Source organism: Hetaerina americana, unplaced genomic scaffold (genome assembly GCF_022747635.1).
Source record: "Hetaerina americana unplaced genomic scaffold, ioHetAmer1.1.p SCAF_8, whole genome shotgun sequence".
In the NCBI taxonomy this organism is placed as follows: Eukaryota; Metazoa; Arthropoda; class Insecta; order Odonata; family Calopterygidae; genus Hetaerina; species Hetaerina americana.
This window is the reverse complement of record NW_027287427.1, coordinates 42,798,355-42,819,730: the sequence shown is the minus strand read 5'-3', so window position 1 is coordinate 42,819,730 and position 21,376 is coordinate 42,798,355. Positions and strand designations below refer to the sequence as shown.

The window sequence follows — 21,376 nt, the reverse complement described above, 5'->3', positions numbered from 1 at the left end:
TGTGAGCATTCTATTAATGTTTCCTGGTGCTGAACTCCCCCAGCAGATGATGCCATATCGAGCTATGGACTCAAATATATCATGGTATACTGGGATTAATATTTCTGTATTAAAATAGTTGGCAAGATTTTTTAAAAGGAATAGGGCTGAACATAATTTTTTACTACATTTTCCATTTGAAACCTCCAGCTTAACTTGTTGTCTATTTCTAAACCCTATAAGGTGGTATGTTCTAACTCGGATATCAATTGGTTTCCTATTTCTACGGAAATATTTGACTGAAGGTGTCTATCACTACATACCAACTAAACTATTTTTCTTGCATTTAGTTGTAAATTATTTACATGCAGCCATTGAGCGACTGAATTCACCACAGTATACATATCTATTTCTAATTGAGATGATTTGGTATGACCTGCTATTAGACTTATGTCATCTGCATAGAGCACCTGTTATTATTATTTGGAGAGATTATGGCTTTTTCAATGTCGTTCGCCTACACCAGGAAAAGTAAAGTCCCTAATATGGAACCTTATGAAACACCATATTTAATAGTTTTAATTGTTGATTTGTAGGTAGCACCAATTTTTTTGCGACAATTTCTACATATTGTTTTCAATTTTCCAAAAAAGATGTAAGCCAGAGATGAGCTACTCCCCTGATATCATAATGTCCTAGTTTATTTAAAAGAATGCGAGATTTCACAGAATCAAAGGCTATTGATAGATCCATACTTACCCCCTATGACATGCTTTTTATCACTCAAAGCTTGGGCAATTTTAGTTACATAATCACTGTATGCAGTTTCTACACTTTTATACTTTTATATTTTGTGAAACCATGCTGTAACTGAGAAAGAACTTTATCTTTTTTGCAGAATTTTTATAGTCTTCCTTCCATTAATTTTTCAAGTATTTTTGAAATACATGAAAACATATGAGATTGGCCTGTAATTTTTCAGTTGGTCTTTGGCTCCCTTTATATGTAGTGGAATAACTTTGGTTATTTTTAATTCTTCAGGAAATTTTCCAGTTAGAAACGATTCGTTGGCTATATTGGCAATAGGTAAAGTGAAGGATTCTTGACAAAGTTTAATTTGATATGCCATCATGCCCACTGGATTTTTTGTTTTTTAGCTTTTTGATTACATTTCTGACTTCATTTTCTGTGGTGGGATTTAAGTGAATTGACTCACTAATGTACATTACTTTTTCTATGCTATCATTTAGGGCGTTTTTTCTTTTCTGCTGTTTCGCCAATGATATCTATGAAGAAATTATTAAATTCATTTGCCATATTTTGAGGATCGCTGATTTCTTTTCCATCAGTTGTTATTGAGAAACATTTATTTTTTCCGGGCTCTGATATTTTACTGGAATTTTTGTTATCTACTACAGACCATAATGCTTTTGTTTGATTGGTAGAATACGAAATTACTTGTTTGATATGGTGATTTTTTGCTTCCTAAGCAGCATCCTATACTCGGACTTCAGTTAATTTCTTAAGGCTATCAGACTGGCATCCACTTTACTGGCCTTAGTTAAGTAGTTAAGCCTATTTCTAGCTGTCAGAACCTCATTTGTTATCCAGTTATATCCTTTATTTGCAGATTTGTTTTTTATGGCTAGCTTTTTCATTGGGAAACATATATCCCAGTAATACTTAATAATTGATTGAAATTCTTTGAACTTGTTTGTAACGAGATTTGCTTTTAGTAGTGCTGCCCCGTCAACACTCTTCAATTGCCATTTAATAAATTCATATTTTCCTGTGAGTGTATACATGTGTAAACTGTATCTGCATTTCTCTCACTTCTGTCTGTTGAAAATGAAAAGGACCAGTAAAGGGTGGCAATTGTATTGAAAGAAAAAGGTAAGAAGAAGTTTGATAAACATAGAGCAAGCCGTCTGTGGAACATATTTCATAAAAGTAAAGGCTGAACCAAGAAACTTGATTAAATGTAGTTCAGGTCTACATGGCTCCAGGTAAACTTTATAATAAAGAAGTTGATATGGTAAAGATCAATCATAATTAGTATGGTTATTTCTTAGTAATTTACCAGTTAAGGTAGGTCTTGGATGGACACAACTTCCAAATAAATATTTTGTGACTCCTAATGAACACAATCCAGCAACCTCTTGCTACATCAAGTCCTTTTTCATCTCTGCGTACTTCCTTCCTCCCTTCATCCCGTTAACATCCCTATTCTGTTCCTGCCCTGTTCTTGTTTGCATAACATTCTCCCCTCTATTACAGTCTTCAACACCCCGCTGCCAATCAATATGCCATTTATCCACTTTTCCTGCTTCCTTATGATATCTCCCAACAATCTCCTCTACTCTATCTACTCTACTATTAGGGGATTGGAATGGTGCGGTAGGTAATGTACAGGCTTCCCACCGAGAGGGCCCTGGTTCAAATCCTGAAGAAAAATATTTTTCAGTGGTATCCTGACTTCCTACTTGAGGTGCTTTGCGGAGAGCACTTTGAGTGAGTACCATGTCCGTAATACATACCTGGTGTATACAATACATCCCTGGTTTGGGTTTGTACGAGGTGCATTACGACCGTGCAGCTGACAGTGAACAAATATCTGGCGTGACCTAGAGAAGGAATGCACATAATTTTAACTGTAAAAATTGATGTAAGTGCAATTAGTTTAAAAATTATTTGCAGTGATAGGGATACCTGGTCACAATGAATGATTTTTACACTTTCAACATTGTTGCGTTGTAATGTGCATTGGCGTATGACTCTGTTAGGAGCTACCGTTGAGGCATCGCCCACAGTTTCTTTGAATTGATGTAAGTTAATAAATGTTGCACAATATGAAAAGGAGGGTTATAGAAATCAGCATTTGAATAAACACGAAAAGATACTTGAAGATAAACTACGTTTTCTTGCCCAGAGCAAATATTGAGAAAAATATGATTCAAGCGGAGCATACGAATATGGTGCTCGTCGAGATCATCAGATACACGCAAGCAAATGTTATATCGTGCATTCAGACGTATTCCTTACGGAGGTGAACGTCTTCATTGCATATTCAATTCGAAAGAAAGGTAGCTATTAAAGAGTAGCCTATATGCAGTAGGATTGTGTTGTAATCTCAGCCGAGAGTGGTGGCAGTCTCTTGTAATCCAAGCGGAATTGGAGGCTGGGTACGATGGATGGCCGAGGTCGAAAGGACTGAGCGGTGAGGACTAGGCTGCGTTACCGCGAAGTTCTCTCCCTCGTTTAATCAACCTCAAAATTACCAGTGACTCAAACCAGACATGCATGTTCGGTATTTCTAGATCGATCGAACACGCATTTGTTTTCGTTGATTTCGGCGTGGTGATTTTTTTTCTTCTAAATTTGTGCAATACGATAGTATTTTTCACAGAGCGGCGCGTGATTCGATTTCGGAGGACTCCTAGCCTGTAGGCTCCATGAGTAAAAATTAGTCGTTATCACTTGTAAAGTAATTTCAAAAGAGGAGCAGCGTATTGTAATCGTTATAAGTCAGCAATAACTACAGGCCGTATATACTGTGTATCCGGCCGTTTCAGCTGCATGTGTGCGATGGGCACTAATCCCGCTCTTGTGGGTTTTGATGATGCATTGTGTAGATCAATGGAACTGTAGGTGGAAATAATATCACCGATTATCCAAAAAGAATCAATCGACTTGGAAAGTATGTCGACGTGAAATATCAGGAATGGTCAATAGAAATTGCGTCAGTAAGGAAATTATAATAGATGAATCGTCTATCGATATCGTATCATTCCACGGAATGACTGCGGATGGCCGTGTTATGGGCAGAAAAAAAGATACTAAGAGGAAAAGTGCTAAGTCTACTGGATGACTTTCAGGGTTTAGGAAATACTGTCGATTACATTTTGAAACGCGATAAAGGCAGACTGTTCTCACGAACGGGAAGCAGTTTAACCAGTTTTTACTGAGGAAATTATTTTTTTGATTGTTTACTTAGTTTCATTGGTGTTCTACTGTTTACACATCAATATATTTGTGTTTTCATTACATTTTCTACGTAAATTTGTAAATATCGCTGAAAAATCTATAGCTTATTTCGTTCGTGAGAGAGTCGCAAGCCAGCTTAGCGCGGAGCAAAGTCAGTTGCCTACCGCGGACAACTTGTACTTCATCTAACATGAATGCAAAACAGTCTTTTTAGATCCTTTATGCTGTCTTTAAACATATAAAGAAGTGACTGAATTGGAGGGATGAACTGCTCCGCTATCGCTTACGAATAATGGATGAATGTTTAGTATCAATATCTGACAAACATTTTTGTCATAAGTCGATGTTGACAGCCAATATTGGAATAATAACGGCTAACATCGGTCGATGATTCCTTAGTAGGAACAATATCGATTTGCAATTTTTTTATTAACATGAAATTTTGAGGCTTACAATTATTATACAGCAATTAGGTGCCTAACAAACGATTTCAAAACACTTAAAATGCAGCAAGTCTCAAATGTATTGCTTCAGTTGTATGCATTTAACGCAAAACTTCGTAAAATAACAAGTTCGCTGAATAGTCTTTGAGCGTTTTATGTGACTTTTTTCTGAGCCATTTCGAGTGTTCAGAGAGTTTTCGGATCTGAACCTTAACAGTGAGAACAGAAAACGAACAACTTTGGAAACACTTTAGGAAATGGATATTCGAGATGTTTCAACATGAAAGAGAAGAGTGTCGTTATTTACGGAAAATATTTAAGTGGTTTTATTCGATAATCCCCCTAAATTAAGAAAAACATCGACTCAGAGTTTTTCAAATAAATGCGTCGTTCCGCTGTTTGTGTGGTTTGAAAAAATACGGCAATCATATAGATGTCACTCTGTTGCGTCAGCTGATGTGGCATAGAATTTTCATGGAGGGCTTTGAGTTTTCGTTGAAAGAGCCGGCGTTTAAAGGGAAAGATGATGCCTATTTTTCATTTTTGTGCTGTTGTGGTAATATTCTCATGCTTGAAGGCTCTTTTCATACCGGCATAGTAAGTGGCTTTTCTAGTGTTTATTTCACTTGCGTTGGACTTGTTTTTGCATGTCGATTTTGATTTATGTGCAAGATATTTGTCTTATTATTTACAGTAATTATATTACAGCAGGTCAACGGATTTCGAAGTCCATAGGAATTGGCTTGCTATAACCCATAGCCTACCTATCAGTGAATGGTACTATGAAAATACATCAGAATGGACTTTAGATTATCCACCTCTGTTTGCGTGGTTCGAATATGGACTGTCTCATATTGCTAAAATCTTTGATCCTAAAATGTTAGAAGTCAAAAGGTTGAATTATGATTCGTGGCAGACAATATATTTTCAGAGGTTTTCAGTCATCTTTACTGATCTGGTTTTTGCCTACGGAACTTGGGAGTAAGTATGGCCATCCAATTTATTATTATTAAAATAATCTGGTATTGACTAATGAGCATTGCAACCGTGGACTTACTGATATAATGAAAACATCTCCATTACACCACAGAAACAGTTTTGTAATTCTTTTAATAGATGCTGCACATACCTATTGAAGAGCAGTCTCAGGAAAAGCAGTAAATGGGGCTCGCAGTGGGCTTCGCCCTCTGCTGTTTTGGCTCTTCTGTTACTGGGAAATGCCGGACTCCTAATGGTTGATCACATACATTTCCAATACAACGGTTTTCTTTTTGGAATTTTGTTAATATCATTATCAAGAATGCTTCAGGTAAATCAATTTTTGTAATTATAACGTAAAAATGGCAATTTTTTGTGATGACTTTCTTAAGCTGCTTTTTTTGCGGAAAATTTTGTTTGAGGAAATCTCAAAAATCTACCTTTCAATCTATTTTTTGATTGAGTTTTTCGTAAAATATATTAAAATTATTATTTTAGGAAAAAATTACTCAGTGGTTGGTATTACTGGACTGAGTAGGCCCTATTATTTGTTCATTGTTGTAGGCCCTATTCATGTTAAATAATACTTATATTGACGACATTTAATATGGTTGTACCATTTTTAAAATGAATAAAGTATTATTATTATTATTATTGCTTCTTTTGATGTTCCTTCGGTCCATGAATCATATGATTGCGTTTTAAATTTGTGATCGTACAAATATTAACCACAGCGCCACAGAGATGAATTTTGATAAGTGATAAAGCCTTTAATATGGACTATAGTTTCTGGAATATCACATTCTGGGTTGGAGAGGGTTCTTTTTCTGTTGCCACTTTCCGAGAAATTTTCTTGCTTTCTTAGTAGGAATCTAGAAAAACAACTCTTATTTTAGCTTGAGTTGTGCAAGACATGACCTGCATTTTAACCTACAAAATGTGGGTTGAGTACATTCTGTATCTATTAGACTACTATGGCACTCAACGTCGCCTAAAGAAACAGTTCCAATATTGCCTAACCGATTTGTTTTTTATGGAAAATGTCTCCTTAAGTTATTTTGTGGCAACTTAAGAACTGACGGAGGATTGTTGCTGCATCATATCAAAATTGTGTTGCCTGTAAACTTTTATATTTTTTACTTGCCCACCGCAGGAAAAGTGCTTTAGCAAATTTCAGGATTGAGGCAATGGGATGGACTTTTTAAACTCCGGGCTGGTCCTACAGGGATTAGCACTTATCAACTTAGTTGCCCAAGATTTTTTGTAGTTCATTTTTGTCTATTCAAAAGAATGCAAAATCAAAGTGACTTATTTCATCTCTGCTCATTAGTTCATTGCCACTCACAATCCTGAAAGTGGTAGATTTCATTTTTAATCACTAGGTTTGAGTATTCACTTGGTATTTATTTTGTATTAACTTTATTTCCCTTTTATTTTGTTGGTGCCTCAATAATTTAGAAAAAGTGATTAAGGTTACATAGAGATAAATGTCAGACATCATATACATGTCTTATTATAAGGCCACACTAAAATTCAATTGCATAAATACCCATTTCCTTGATAAAACCTTATATAAATAATTTTATATTCCTCTTCTCCTCTCTTGTATCCTTTTGTAATGTTAATCTTTTATTGCAGGATCAGTACTTGGCTTCATCATTTTGGTTTGCCCTTCTGCTCAACTTGAAACATATATTCCTTTATGTTTCTCCTGTTTATTTTGTTTACCTTTTACGAAACTGCTGCTACCCAAAGAGGCATCCTGGTGTTCCCTTTAAGCATTGGTTCCTTCAGTCATCAAGGCAATTGGCCAAGCTGAGCTTAATTGTTGGGCTTGTGTTTTTGGTATCCTTCGGACCTTTTATTGCAATGGGAGAGCTCAAACAGGTATTAAACCCCTCAGTATTTTGATGTGTTAAATATTTCTTCCATTAATGTACACATTGATTTGTCAGTCAATTCATGAACCAAATATTAAATATGTGAATGTGTTTCCTGCAAAATATGCTCAAATGATCATTGGCATGTGCTGCCTACCTCTATGATTGTCACCACGTGTAATTGTATTGGCAACGTTTTATCAATTGAGCTAGGTTCAAGTGTGATGGTGATGTGAATTTATAATTTGTTGTGCAGGAATATTATAAAACGTGTCCAAATCTTCAATCTTGAGCAAGGAAAGAGGTAAAAAATTTACAAGATATGAATCCTAGCTTTGCTTCTACCAATGTCCAGAAAACAGATGGCATCCTGTAATCCCTTGAATGTAATATTTATTTTCTAGCCCCATATACTACTGACCATTGTCAATTGATATCTGATGCACAATTATTAGCTTTTTTAAGGATGTTATTGTTAAGAAAACAAACATTTTTTTCCTCGCTCTTGTGCCTTTTTCAGAGCATTCACTGGCTTTTGCTCTTGAAATTTTCTTTAATTATTCCTACTTAAGGTTTCATGTGATGCCATATGAAACTGTAACATTATTGTCTCATGCTGGAAAAACAACCAACATAAACCAAACCATTTTTAACTAGGGGTTAGGGACATTTTTGGGCATTATTCCATGAAGTAATCACATTAAATGATATTAAGGCCAATTAAAAATAAATATGATGCTGCTTTATCAAAATCAATAATAATATTATTTATACAATTTATTTATCATTTAATCATAACTATGAACCTTGAGTTATCATTGTTTTTATTTCTACAAACTGTTTCATAAAAATAAACTGAAGATGAAGTTTGGTCCAAGAAGTTAAACAAGATGATTCCATCCTATTGATGTCTCTCCTTGCATGATGACAAACTTGATAAGCATAGTGCATCTATTATGCAGTTATATTATTTTAGAATATTTGTGTTCAAGTATTTGGAGAAAGACCAGTGCCTTTCAATACGTATCTAAGTAGAATTTCACATACCAAAGGCATTAAAGAACTTAAATGTGGATAAAATGTGGATATATGAGTTAATAACTGCACAAATTTGTTCAATTGTTTTGGTTACTTAATGGTATGATGTTAATATTAATGCAAAGAATATAATGTACAGTTGGTTAAAGGCAATGTTTTTCCCATTGAAAGTGTGAATGAAGAAAATTCGCTTACAAAATCAGGCATTTCCCATTTGTTGCTAGCTGTACATTTTTTCTATTATATTTTCATGGAAAAGAATGTGTACATCTCTATATTTAGTAAGGGGTCGCGGTAGACCAGGGGTAAAGCGTCGGACTACTGACCAGAGGGCAGGGTTTGATTTATGGGCAAGCCTCTCTGGGCACCCTCAGCTCCACCCCAGCCATGCAATTTTTTTGTGTACCAGATCTTCCTGGGAAACCATAACCGGCACAGGGAAATGAACTTGCCCCCCTACTCTGATGTGTGAATTTCAAATGCCATTGGGCTTAGTACTGGGTGAGCTCTATCATCACCTACCAAACTGACCTTCGGGTTGATTACTGTGTTTATGGTTTATAGATAAAACATATTTAGAAGCAATAATTGTAGGCATATTTAGCGTGAATGAATTGCCAGGATCTATCAGTTGTAACTCTAATTCTGAATTGTGGCTCAGTAGTGTCATAAAAAAATGGTATGCCCTAACCATATTGTGGTATTAAATTAAATTCATTGCAAATTTCTTACAATCGTTCAGGACATTGAAATGGTGGAGCATACGAGTATGATGTCAAATAAGGTTATTGAAGAAGGAGAATAAAAATTTGCTCATTCGTTTTCAGAATCATACGAGTCCCTGGTTTCTCTGCCCAGTTTTATTTAAGAAATGCATTACAATGCCTTAAGCATTAAAACGTTTTGTTGTCGACCCTGTATCTAATTCTTATTATGATGTATACATTAGCATCCTTACTGTATTTACCCCAATAATGGAAATTATTACATGTGACACTGATATTTTGGGGGGAATAAATGGCTGCAGGCCAATGTTGTACATTAGTTGTGTGCTAACAGACTTATCTTTTTACTTTTTACGATTTTTAATATTTTTGTCTTCATTTTTTCATATTTTAGGTTTTGTCAAGACTCTTTCCATTTAAGAGAGGGCTTTCACATGCTTATTGGGCTCCAAATTTTTGGGCTCTGTACAATGTTGCAGACAAGGCTGCATTCATTTTAGGTAAAAATAATTAAATTATTGTAAACAATCTGGTTGTGCATTATTGATGAAAATGAACTAAATAGTCTAAACTAAAAATAGAATTTAATAGATGAGCATGGAATGGCCAATTGGCATTGTTATTTTGCATAGTTGTGGCAAACAATATTGGTCTTTTGGAATCAAATACAGATGAGGAAAAATTCTTCTGTAACCGTGTGTGTGCTTTATGGTGGAGTGAAAAATTAAAGTTTGTCAATGGTTTGTAACTGGCTGAACACTCAATTTTGCAAAAACATTTACATCCTGCTTATTTGGATCCACAGAAACTGCCTCATGCTCATTGATTGAATATGAGGGGTAGAATTTTTTTTCTGGTGCAAGAAAATGACAAATAAACCCTAGTTGCTTGTCTGATAAAGATTTTTGTGCCTTTTGGTTGCTTGTTGGGGTATGGTAATTCACTGGGCTATTGACTGGAGGGTCCAGGTTGGATTTCTGTATATGGATGTGGACACACTCACCTTCATCTCAGCTGTATGATTTTTCAAGTACCAGATTTCCCTAGGAAACCTAGATGAATTAATTTTTTGGGGATGGCATGCTAAATAAAGAAAATGCTATGTGAGGTTTTTAATTAGGGAAGATGAAATAGGTAAAGGCTCACCCCTGCAAAATGGATGATGGCTAGGTTTGATACAGAAGGACTAAAAATTGCAGCCCTGTTCTTTAATTCCTGTTGGATTAAGTTTAAATGTGGTAAACGTGGCTCTTGAACTCTGAAAAAATCTACCAAAAATGCATTGTTTGGACCTCCAATGACGAATTTAACTAAATGTAATTCTTCTTGAGATAGAGTTAACTTTAGAAGCCTTGACTTTGTTAAATACCATCTTAATCTATAAAAAATAAAACTACCATGTCAAAGTTCTTAATTTATTTCAAAGCAACCACAAATTTTTGACATTGGAACATCACCATTATTAAGTCATCAAGTTTTGTCATTAAAACATCATCATCACAATTGATAATGATATTTAATTTTGTCTTGAAATATCTCTTAGTAATTTTACTTATCTATCCTATGAAATTTTACTTGATAGTTTTCCTTCTAAAGCTAGTTCACACAATACTTAAGTGAAGCTAGTTTCGTATGAACTACTTCAGACTACGACATAACTTCTGGATTAAATGAAAAGTTGTGTGCCCAGTGGATCAAGTCAAAATTTGAACCAAATATTTTGAAACTTTTGAATAGAATGTTTTACTTCACCCTATTAGCATGTAGAAATTTTCATATATACACCGTGTATTCTCAATACAAGTAGTGGCAATTGATATTTGCTCTGCAATAATGTCTATTTGACAATTTTCCAGGGAAAAAAGTTGGTTACTTTGAAGATAGAAATTACACTGCAGCGATGACTGGAGGACTTGTGCAGGAATATGAGCATTCTGTGTTACCTGCTATTCAGCCACGAACTACTTTTATATTTGTTTTTCTTTCCATATTGGTGAGTAGAGTGCATTATATGATTCGCCATAAAAGTTTTTCATGACCTGATCATGTACATGGAAGAGGCTTTTGTTTTTCTGAGTGATCTCATTGTCATTTATCTATCAGTAAAATTAACATCACCCCATTTTTTTTGCTGTACTGTCCATTAAGTAGAAACACAGTTGAGGTAGAATTCGCCCATTGCCTACTTGGATTAAAATTTTCAAATTTACATTTCAATGAAATTTTGGCTCTCCACTTCAACATGACATTAGTTGAAATGAGCTAAAACCACTGGGAGTATGTGGTTGAGTTAAAATTATATCCAAGGTCCCGAAGTTCGTGTTGTGCTGAATTGATACTTGTCGTATGATGTGTGAATTCATAGTTTTTCATGCTCTCTCTCTAAGTATTTGGTATCTCTTCAAAGATATCCTGAGTGAGTCATGTTGAGATCCATGGTTGGAAAAAGAAGAGTATGGTGTGGACAAAAATAGAAAAACTAAATGTTGGCAATAGTGGTTTGTAATGGACGTTCATTGGCCTTTGGTTGTTTAAAAGAAATTCAATACTCTACCAAAGGTAACTGCAAGTTGTGGGGTGCTCTAATATCCGGGCTTCTTGGAGAGGATAGGGGACTCATTTCAGGAAAGATGCTGTCAGAACATTGGCAAAGGATTACTTATTCCTATTCATGATATAATACTGATTAAAATATGCAGTGTAGACAGTTAATTACTTATGTTTTGTTGTGAATCTATGTATCCTTGCTTTAATAGCAAATATGGAATCCACAAGGGAATTTCTAGGCATTCATTCAATGCAAAGGAAGGATAATTTGGATTGTAAAAATATGTTTAAATTAAAACTTTCATTATTATTGACAACTTTTTAATATCTTAAATCAAAAACTTTAAAGAAGCCCAGGAATTTCAAATTCTATATTTATAGAAATGAGCTCTTACGGCTAGTAGAATTGAAAAAATGAAAAACTCCAATAGCCGTAAACAGTTAATCTTTCTAAACAAAGTACAAATGAGATTAGTTGGTTAACCCTACAAGTCAAAGTTGGGGTACCTTGGGCTTTTTACCTTTTACCCCAACTTTGACTTGTGGCGTTAGCCAACTAATCTCATTTGTACTTTGTTTAGAAAGGTTAACTGTTTACGGCTTTTGGAGTTTTTCAGTATTTCAAACTCATATTTAAAAAAAATTACATATAAGTTTTGAAGCATTTAATCTATCTTTACTGTGTTACTTTTATTTAAATTTTAAGTTGCTATGAAGAGAATAGCACAGATAATCCGCAAACAGATAAGAACTGTACCATTTAATAAATACAAATGAACTGTAACATTTAAGATAGGGGAAGGAGCTCTAGTTTAAGTGTCTGCTTGGAACAGCTGAAAATTTACCCTTTTGTGATGCTTCAAGTAGCTATGGAGCTCTATTTCTTCCTTTGCTAGCTGATATGTATCTCAGATTTTACCCTGTAAGGGTACATGGGGTGCTAGCTGAAGGGGTGCTGTTAGTCCGTATTTTGGGCCAAATGCTTGTTTTTCTCCTTTGTTCGTACCATGAGGGGAAAGGGATTGTATGGTGACACATGTCCTGGCTTCATACTCTGAAGGCCTGGGTTTAAATCCTGGAGGTGGTAGGATTTTTTAGTTCCCAATGTGGTGTGGCATGGAGAGCCCTTAAAGTAAAGTACTCCATCTGTCAGATTGAACATTAAATTGTAAATGCCTTGGGTTTCTCTCCACTCTTCCTCCATTCCCTAAACTGCCTGCCTGCCAAATAGCCCACATGTTCCAAAGTGTGCAAATAGCATCATCACTAGCAGAATCAACAAACTAAAGCCTTAGTAATCAAAAGTAACAAATTTTGCAGGGATGAATGTGAAGGATAATGAAATTATATCTGGAAGGGAATTGAATGTCCTGGTTAGTACCATGAGAGGTCCTTGAGTGTGTGTTCTTGAAACCTGATAGAGATTTTCCTTTCGAAGTACTCAATTCAAGGAAGCGTTGTAAGATGGGACCTAAGTGGTTACTGATATGGCTTGGAATTGAATATCCTGTTGATATCTACATGGTGTGTGCCCTGTTGTTTGTAGTGAGACCTTATCACGGTCATCAAGTTTTCTGCTTTGTTGTCTAATTTAGGCTGTAGAGAGCAGGTAGAATTGAATGTATATGTATTTGCATAAATAAGTACAGGGTTGCCTTTCTAATCAGAGGTAAAATTTTCTTTTTTCAGCCTGCTCTGTTGAAGTTGTTCATGGCTCCAAAAAATCCCCTCCACTTTGTTCGCTGTTTGGTTCTTTGTGCGTTTGGTTCCTTCATGTTTGGTTGGCACGTCCATGAAAAAGCTGTTCTCCTCATGATAGTTCCCCTAAGGTAATTAAAAATGCTTACAATTTTATGGTGATGTCTCCTAGGTTAATAGTTATACCATAGCATCTCTTCACCATTTCTCATTATGCTATTTGACTGGGGAAAATACAACTGATTGTGAAATATATGTAATGTCCCCCACCTTAATTTCTTCTTTATTATTTTTGTAAGTAATCTTTCTGGTTAAGGTTGGTTTTAAATGTATCAAACAGTACAGCAACAATACCCTTGCCACTCCTAACCAAATAAAACCTCACATCCAACAATACAATAAGCCCCTATTCAATCCTGTGTGTTTCTTTCTTTATTCATTCCTTTCAACATCCTTATCCTATTCCTGCCCCTTCCTCATTTGCATAACATTTTCCCATCTATCATAGTCATCAACATCCCTTTGTGAAGCACAATGTTCTAAATCCATCTTTCCTGCCTGCGTTAGATTTCTCCCAACAATGGTCTAAAGCACTTACAAGACACATAAACTGTGCCATCCTGGATATGTAAACTGTTTTGCCTGCTCTAGTTTTGTCCTCCCATTTAAATCTGTAAATGGAAGGACATTTTCTTCTTCGGTGAAAACTCTAACCTTTTTTTTGCTTGCATTGATTCTCATCCCATCACTGCTGTATATTCATAGTGTGCATGGATTTTCCTTTCTTAATTCCTGATAGATGTTTCACCTTTCTGTACAACACACCCATTTCGCTGTTCTTTTGTATGTTATTCATGTTCTTGCACCTGCATCATCCATGCTTCTTTCACCCAATTAGTTTCCCACCTCAGTTTATTACAAGGGCAATTCAAAAAGTAAGGTCTCCTATTTTTTTTCATGAAAAATCAAATTTATTCTCAACTTTGCGATCATCGTTGGAAAGGTTGAGCATTTAGCTATTTTTCAACATGGTCGCCTTGGCGATCAATCACTTTTTGCATCCTTGTAAGCAGCTTATTAATACCGGCGTCGTACCTTTCTCCTGCTGCGTCACGAAGCCAACTGACGACTGCTTCTTGCACTTCCTCTTCTGACTTGAATTTCTGTCCTCCAAGGGTTTTTTGAAAGTGGGAAACAAAAGGTAGGCGCTGGGGGCAACGTCTGGGCTATAAGGAGGGTGTTTGATGATATCCCAGCCAAATTCATTGAGTATGGTGGTCGTTTGATGTGACACGTGCAGGTTGGTGTCGATGTGCATTGTCATTTCTCATTATGCGATTGTGGAGTGGGATCAAAGGAGGGGAAGGTAGGTATGGGGAGGGATTGGAGGTATGAGAAGTTTAGATCAAGAGGTGTGAATTTTAAACGAATGTCAAGTATTCCCTGCCTTATTCAACTGCTCAATTTCCAAATGATCCTGTGACTTGAGTCTGCAGCCCCTACATTCAAAATGTAGAATTTCAGTGACAAATTTCATTGAATGTGAAGACTCAATCTGTTACCTTGCTATACGTATTAATTATGCATCCTTCCCTACTTCTTGTGCATGTTCCTTGGCCCTAATGTTACAGCCACACTAAAAAAATAAATTCAAAGTGGCATATCAGCTCTGGAAAATACATAATCTCAGTTGTTCTTCATCGGAAATGATCCCTTTTTTTGTTCTAGTTGAACGCAGGTCTTAATTGAATTTTTGTTTCAATCTTGGTCATTCCTTAGATTTAAAGGAAGATGGAGTTGTGTTATCCTCAAATGCCTTTCCCTAATGCGAGTTTTTTTATAGCACTTTCATCTGGTATGCATGCACATAATTTTAGATGCAGTGGAAGTGGATTGCTCTGAATAAGGAAAGAGCAATTCTCTTTTTGTGTGAGAATTTTCCTTGATTTGAACCATTTTTCTGCCGATTCAGTTTTCTGACTAACTTCAATATTACTTCAGGCATGGAATGCCAAACATCTGATTTTACCTTGGGCTAAGAAGAGCAGTAAATTAAATGTACTCTATTACCTCAGCTTTCAGAATTTTTAATGCTTTATCCTAGGTGTCTCCTTATTGTTGCACTGCATACAGTATGTTTTTGAACAATTTTTTCCCAATATTTTGGTGGTATCTTTGAATATTTTCCTTATCGTGCATTTGATTCCAAGAGACCAAAAATCGAGAAAATCTTGGGAAAATGGCTGCGTAGATTTTCGCGGCGGTGGCTTGAAGAATTCTGCATGTCCGGGTTTTCACCGCGTTGTTGTTTGAAGCCGACAACAGTTTCGCCGAAGTTTCATCCGGCGTCTTCAGGTCGAAGATGAGGGACTCAGATTTTGGCCGTCCTTATATAGGTGGTCCCGTCCAAGTGCTGCTCTCTGATTGGTCCTTTTTCGGAGGACTCTCTTCCACGCGTTGTGGAGATGGTAGCCTTCATCTCTATTGAAATTCGCCGGGTTTTTGGCTATCTCAATAGCTTCTCTGATTAGGCGTGGGTAATATCTATTTTCTTTACTTATGATTGTAGCGTCATGGAATAGAATATCATGGCCGGGTTCACTCCATTTATGCTCGGAGATGGCCGAGAGGTGAAACTGTTTGTTCGTAGTAGCCCGGAGGTGTTCTTTCATCCGAACTTTCATAGCTCGGCATGTTTCCCCGATGTAGGCTTTCCCACATGAACACGGATCTTATACGTCTTTCTTATACGTCCCGTCTTGGAGAAGTTCCGTAATTTTGCTCCGGTAGTCCTCTTTGTTGATTACCACAGTTGCATTCCCTTTGTCTGCAGGTATTATGAGAATGCTCTCAGAAACTCAAGACCGACCCGACAGCAAAAATAGAGCGAAACACCAGAGCTCTAATAAAGAAATCCCTCATTCCGATGGAAGAACAACGTGGACTATTTTCTTCGGCTCCCAAACCACCCAGATTATACGGACTGCCGAAAATACATAAGGAGGGGATACCACTCCGACCTATAGTCAGCCAGATCGATGCTCCAACATACGGACTGGCGAAATACCTGGCCCAATCTCTACAGTTCTACGTCGGAAAAACATCGTCATTCGTGAAAAACTCCGGGCATTTCATCGACATCCTGAAAAAGATCACAATGGACAGCAACGAATTATTGGTGAGCTTCGATGTTGTTTCACTGTTCACTAACATCCCGATTAAGGAATCGGTGGAGATCATCAGAGGCCTAACCACCAACGGCATTCCGGAAGACTTCCCCACACTGGTGGAGCATTGCCTCACGAATGCTTATTTTTTGTGGAACGAAGAATTCTACGAGCAGACAGAGGGTGCAGCCATGGGTTCGCCGCTGTCTCCGGTAGTGGCTAACCTGTTCATGGAGCATTTTGAAGAAAAGATCCTTAATCAGTACGAGAAAAAACCTAGGATGTGGTTAAGATATGTGGATGATACTTTCGTCATCTGGCAGCACGGCGCAACAGAACTTCAGAAATTTCTTCAATTTCTCAACTCACAACATCATTCCATCAAATTTACGATGGAAGTAGAAAAGGACAACCAACTACCTTTCCTGGACGTCTTAGTCAAAAAGAAGAGTTGTGGGAAGCTGGGACATGCTGTTTACAGAAAGAAGACGCACACCGACCGTTATCTAAACGCAACCTCTCACCACCATCCGCTCCAAAAGACATCTTTGGTGGACACACTAGTTCACAGAGCGTATGAAATCTCTGACGCCGATTCTTTGCTGACTGAAAAGAAACATCTCCTGAGAGCACTAAAACAAAACGGCTATCGGAACGATATGGTCCTAAAAAGGACCGCCAGGGAAGAAAGGCGAAGACGAGATTCTGACAAGTCAATCAAGCAGACGGAACCGGACCCAAAGGCATACGCGACTATCCCCTTCGTATCCGGAACATCCGAGAAGATAGCCAGAATCCTTAAAAAGCACGACGTGGTGACAAGATTCAACTGCACCAAGAAAATAGTGGACGCGCTCCCCGGACCGAAGGACAAAATCTCGAAAGACCTATACGAAGGGGTCTATCAAGTACCGTGTTCATGTGGGAAAGCCTACATCGGGGAAACATGCCGAGCTATGAAAGTTCGGATGAAAGAACACCTCCGGGCTACTACGAACAAACAGTTTCACCTCTCGGCCATCTCCGAGCATAAATGGAGTGAACCCGGCCATGATATTCTATTCCATGACGCTACAATCATAAGTAAAGAAAATAGATATTACCCACGCCTAATCAGAGAAGCTATTGAGATAGCCAAAAACCCGGCGAATTTCAATAGAGATGAAGGCTACCATCTCCACAACGCGTGGAAGAGAGTCCTCCGAAAAAGGACCAATCAGAGAGCAGCACTTGGACGGGACCACCTATATAAGGACGGCCAAAATCTGAGTCCCTCATCTTCGACCTGAAGACGCCGGATGAAACTTCGGCGAAACTGTTGTCGGCTTCAAACAACAACGCGGTGAAAACCCGGACATGCAGAATTCATCTTGGGAAAATGTTGAAAGTCAAATGTCAGAATGAATTTGTGCTACCCAATCAGTCAAATGTAGCTAGTAGTTTTTTAATTCTTTTCAATGTTAACAGTAAAATCTCATCATCAAAATGTTTTCTTTCATTCATAAAAATAATGAATTTTGTCTTCTTGGAATCTTTTGGGATAGGTTGTGGGAAAGCTAATTTTACCTTCATAAACTTATATCCTATCCTTCTCTATGTCTAAGAAAACTGGATCTTATTTGACCAATGCTGTTTTGGAGAACTCAAGGGTAATAAGATCCTTTAAATTGATAGATGGCATGTCATCCTGAAGTATATTTAACATGGGAGGTGTCAGAAGGGTACATATTTGTAGCTTTAAGTAAGTAATCTCTGCAATTATGTGAATGATTTCTCTCTACTTGCAGCCTGTTAGCTGTTGTGTGGAAAAGGGAGGCGGAAGTGTACCTTCTCCTGGCCTCAGTTGGACATTATTCACTCTTCCCATTGCTCTTCACAGCATTTGAGATACCTCTTAAGGCTCTACTTCTCCTCATGCATTCCATATATACCTACGTTAGTCTCAGTAATTTATTTCACATTCCAAGGAAGTTATCCATGGTGCCATTTTTGTCCAGAGTTGAATCTCTTTACCTGATGGGCTTGTTGCCACTATTTTTATATGAAAATGTTTTTCATAATGTAATGGGTTTTAATAAGAAGTATCCTTTTCTGCCATTGATGATGACATCATCATATTGTGCAATTGGCATCACATACTGCTGGCTGAAGTACTACTGGCATTTTGTTACAATGAGTGAAGTAATTCACAAAAGGAAGGCTTATTGAAAGTAGGCTGTGATATGTTTTTTGATCATAGTAAACTTTCTCATCATGAGCAAAAAGGGCTAAAAGACTCACCATCATCTGTAAATTCAGTCTATTGTCCTGTGGATGTATTCAGAAAGTGATGGCAGACGGTGTTGAAGGCTGTTTGAATACAGATGCTCTTATGAACTTCATCATATGAAGGGTTAACTATGTATGAATTTTTTCATATACTTTAAATAAACTGCATTGCATTTGTTCCTCGGCTCTCTTTTGTAGGTCTCTGCTAACTTATTTTCTGTTATTAATTTATTTACCTTTATTAGTGGGATAAGGAACTTAATAGATCATGGAAGATTCATTTTGAAGAAAAATTCAGCGATGAAGTTAAAATAATGTTAAATAGAGATTTCCAATGTAGAGTTTCTTTCTGTCCAGACAATGATAATAACAAATGGACAAATTAAAGATAAAAATTTGTTGGAGGTTTTTCAAAAAGTTAAATTTTCTTAACTTTTAACTTCTTGCAATAATAAAATTTTCCGATAACTTTGTACTAATATAAGTTTCTTATTGTGCCATGTGAAAAATGATTTAATCTTGTCATATTAAAAGTCAATTTCACTCAAATTTTTCGGAAACAAAACTTTCAGAAACACTCGAAATGAAGCAGATCTTATTGGTATTTTGAACTTTGAATGGAAGCAATGAGAAAATGTGTCATTGTGGTATTAAGTAACTGACGATAAAAAGGAACTTGAATCTATTACTCATACCCTGGACTGAGCAAAAATTATGGCAAATCAGGGATGTGGACATGAACTCCGCCTCCTCTATTCAGTCATTGATCTTGATTGGTAGTGACAGAGGTAAGTATGAAATTCACTGTGGCAAGTTTATAAGTTTGTAGCCTCACAATCTGCAATTAGGCACTTAAGACTTGAGTGAAAGGGAGAGTCAACTGCATTTGATAAGGGTTAGTCCCATAGCAAAATTGTCACTTGCACCCACAATCCCTTCTATGCAGGTCACGACTGGCCCACTGGGATATGTGGAGTTTTCCTGTAGGCTGTAACACAAGGGGCCAAAATACAACTGAGAGAATCCATTGTTTATGAAATCTGCCCTATTTTCATTCTTATCTCCTAATCCTCTCTGACTCTGTTACCATTCCCTTAGCATATAAGTTGAAAAGCAGATAAACCTGATAATGAACAGCCCTGCTCAACCCCCTACCTGACATTTACCATTTGAATATCAGTCTACTAGGCAAACCTTAACAGTCTTGAGATGTACAGGTTGCAGATGTCTTTATCTCTCCAGCATACTCTTATATTCTGCAATAAAATTATTACTTCTACCCAATTTACTCTGAATGCCTTCTTGAAATCCATGAAGCATACAAATACAAGTTGCGTATTGCATTTCATTCTCTCAATGGCCTCATTACTGTTAGGGAACCACAAGTAACACACTTCTTTGTGAACGGTGCCGATGATCCCCTAAATAATCATTATCCCTCTTCTCCTTTCTTTCATTGATGGCCTTGAGTACCACCTTAGCTACCTGCAGAATCCAGCATTATTTATTCTATGGCCTTCTCGTACTGCTGAATTTTCCTGAAAAATCCTTCCTTGTTTTCCTAAATTCTTGAGCAGTTAATCAGGGATATTATGTATTCCTACAGCCTTATTTCATTTCCTTTAATGCTTAATATGTATTTCAATAATGTATGTGTGGACCTAAGCTATCCTAATAAAGATCTTTTCTTTTTGGATTAACTTGCTAGTCTATGGGTTCCTTTTTTACCAAGTGTTCGACCAAATATTTGGTCCAGGCAGAGATAGTATGAGTTGGCACAAGTACTCAGGGCTAATGTCTAAGTTCCACCTCAGTGGAGCCAGTGATTTGGCAGTCAAGCCAAATCACTGGCTAGATATTTACTACCTAACTCCTCTATAAATTCTTTTCCCTCCCATGGATGTTGGAACCTTGATGTGGAATAAGGGCTTGTGTGTTTCATGATCCCTAGTGCTGTGCTGGCAGGAGCAATGATAACTGCTTCTGGTAGGATAACCAACTACAGATAGGTCAAAGGATAGTAGCCAGGCGAAAGGTCCACATAGCATTTGCTCCTCATTGAGTTAGATGCAAAGAAGTTATTGAGTGATGGTTTCATTTAAAAAACCCTTTTTAGGAAGGTAACAGGAAACCACTTCAATGATTAATCCCATGGTTTTGATGATGGACAGTGAAGAGAAAATGAGTCCTGGCAGCTACTGGACTTGGCTCAATTGGCAGCAGGGTAGGCAAGGCTTCTGTGGTCATCATCTCACAAAATCCTTGCAAAGCAAAACCATCAGCAGCAGCAGAAAAGGAATACATTAGTTTGAATAGGGACTTGAAATGTTAGGACAACGTCGAGGACAGGAATATTAGAGAATAGTAAGTAAGAGATGGAAAGAGGAAAGTTGGGGGTTTTAGGGTTAGGTGAGGTTAGATGGGAGGATAGCGGGGATTACTGGAGTGAGAATTGTAGAGTAATATACAGCAGAGGGGATGTGTGCCAGCAAGGGGTTGCTATAACATTAAATAAAATGAAAGGAAGAAGTTACAATTACATAGAGCAAGCAATGGATAGAATACTGCTAATAGAATGCACAAACTTGATCATTGTTTAGGTAGACATACAACCAAGCAATCGTGAGAAAGAAGTCGAAAGGGTGTGCGATTTTTGGAGAGAAACATGT

At 37.0% G+C, this 21,376-nt stretch overlaps 1 protein-coding gene across 2 annotated transcripts; it reads left to right on the top strand.

Annotated features, from left to right (window-relative positions):
- Positions 1–4,878: 4,878 nt before the first annotated feature.
- xit (ALG6/ALG8 family glucosyltransferase xit) lies at positions 4,879–18,890 on the top strand. Of its 2 annotated transcripts, none has more exons than XM_071596479.1 (8): positions 4,879–5,003; positions 5,115–5,387; positions 5,523–5,715; positions 7,023–7,271; positions 9,422–9,527; positions 10,884–11,020; positions 13,264–13,403; positions 18,227–18,890. In XM_071596479.1, the coding sequence occupies exons 1-8, from the start codon at positions 4,930–4,932 to the stop codon at positions 18,645–18,647; spliced, it is 1,593 nt and encodes a 530-aa protein (XP_071452580.1). In that variant the 5' UTR covers positions 4,879–4,929; the 3' UTR covers positions 18,648–18,890. The 2 variants fall into 2 exon arrangements, with proteins under 2 accessions (XP_071452580.1, XP_071452581.1); XM_071596480.1 differs by having other exon boundaries at positions 4,895–5,003; positions 5,101–5,387.
- The last annotated feature ends 2,486 nt before the right edge of the window (positions 18,891–21,376 follow it).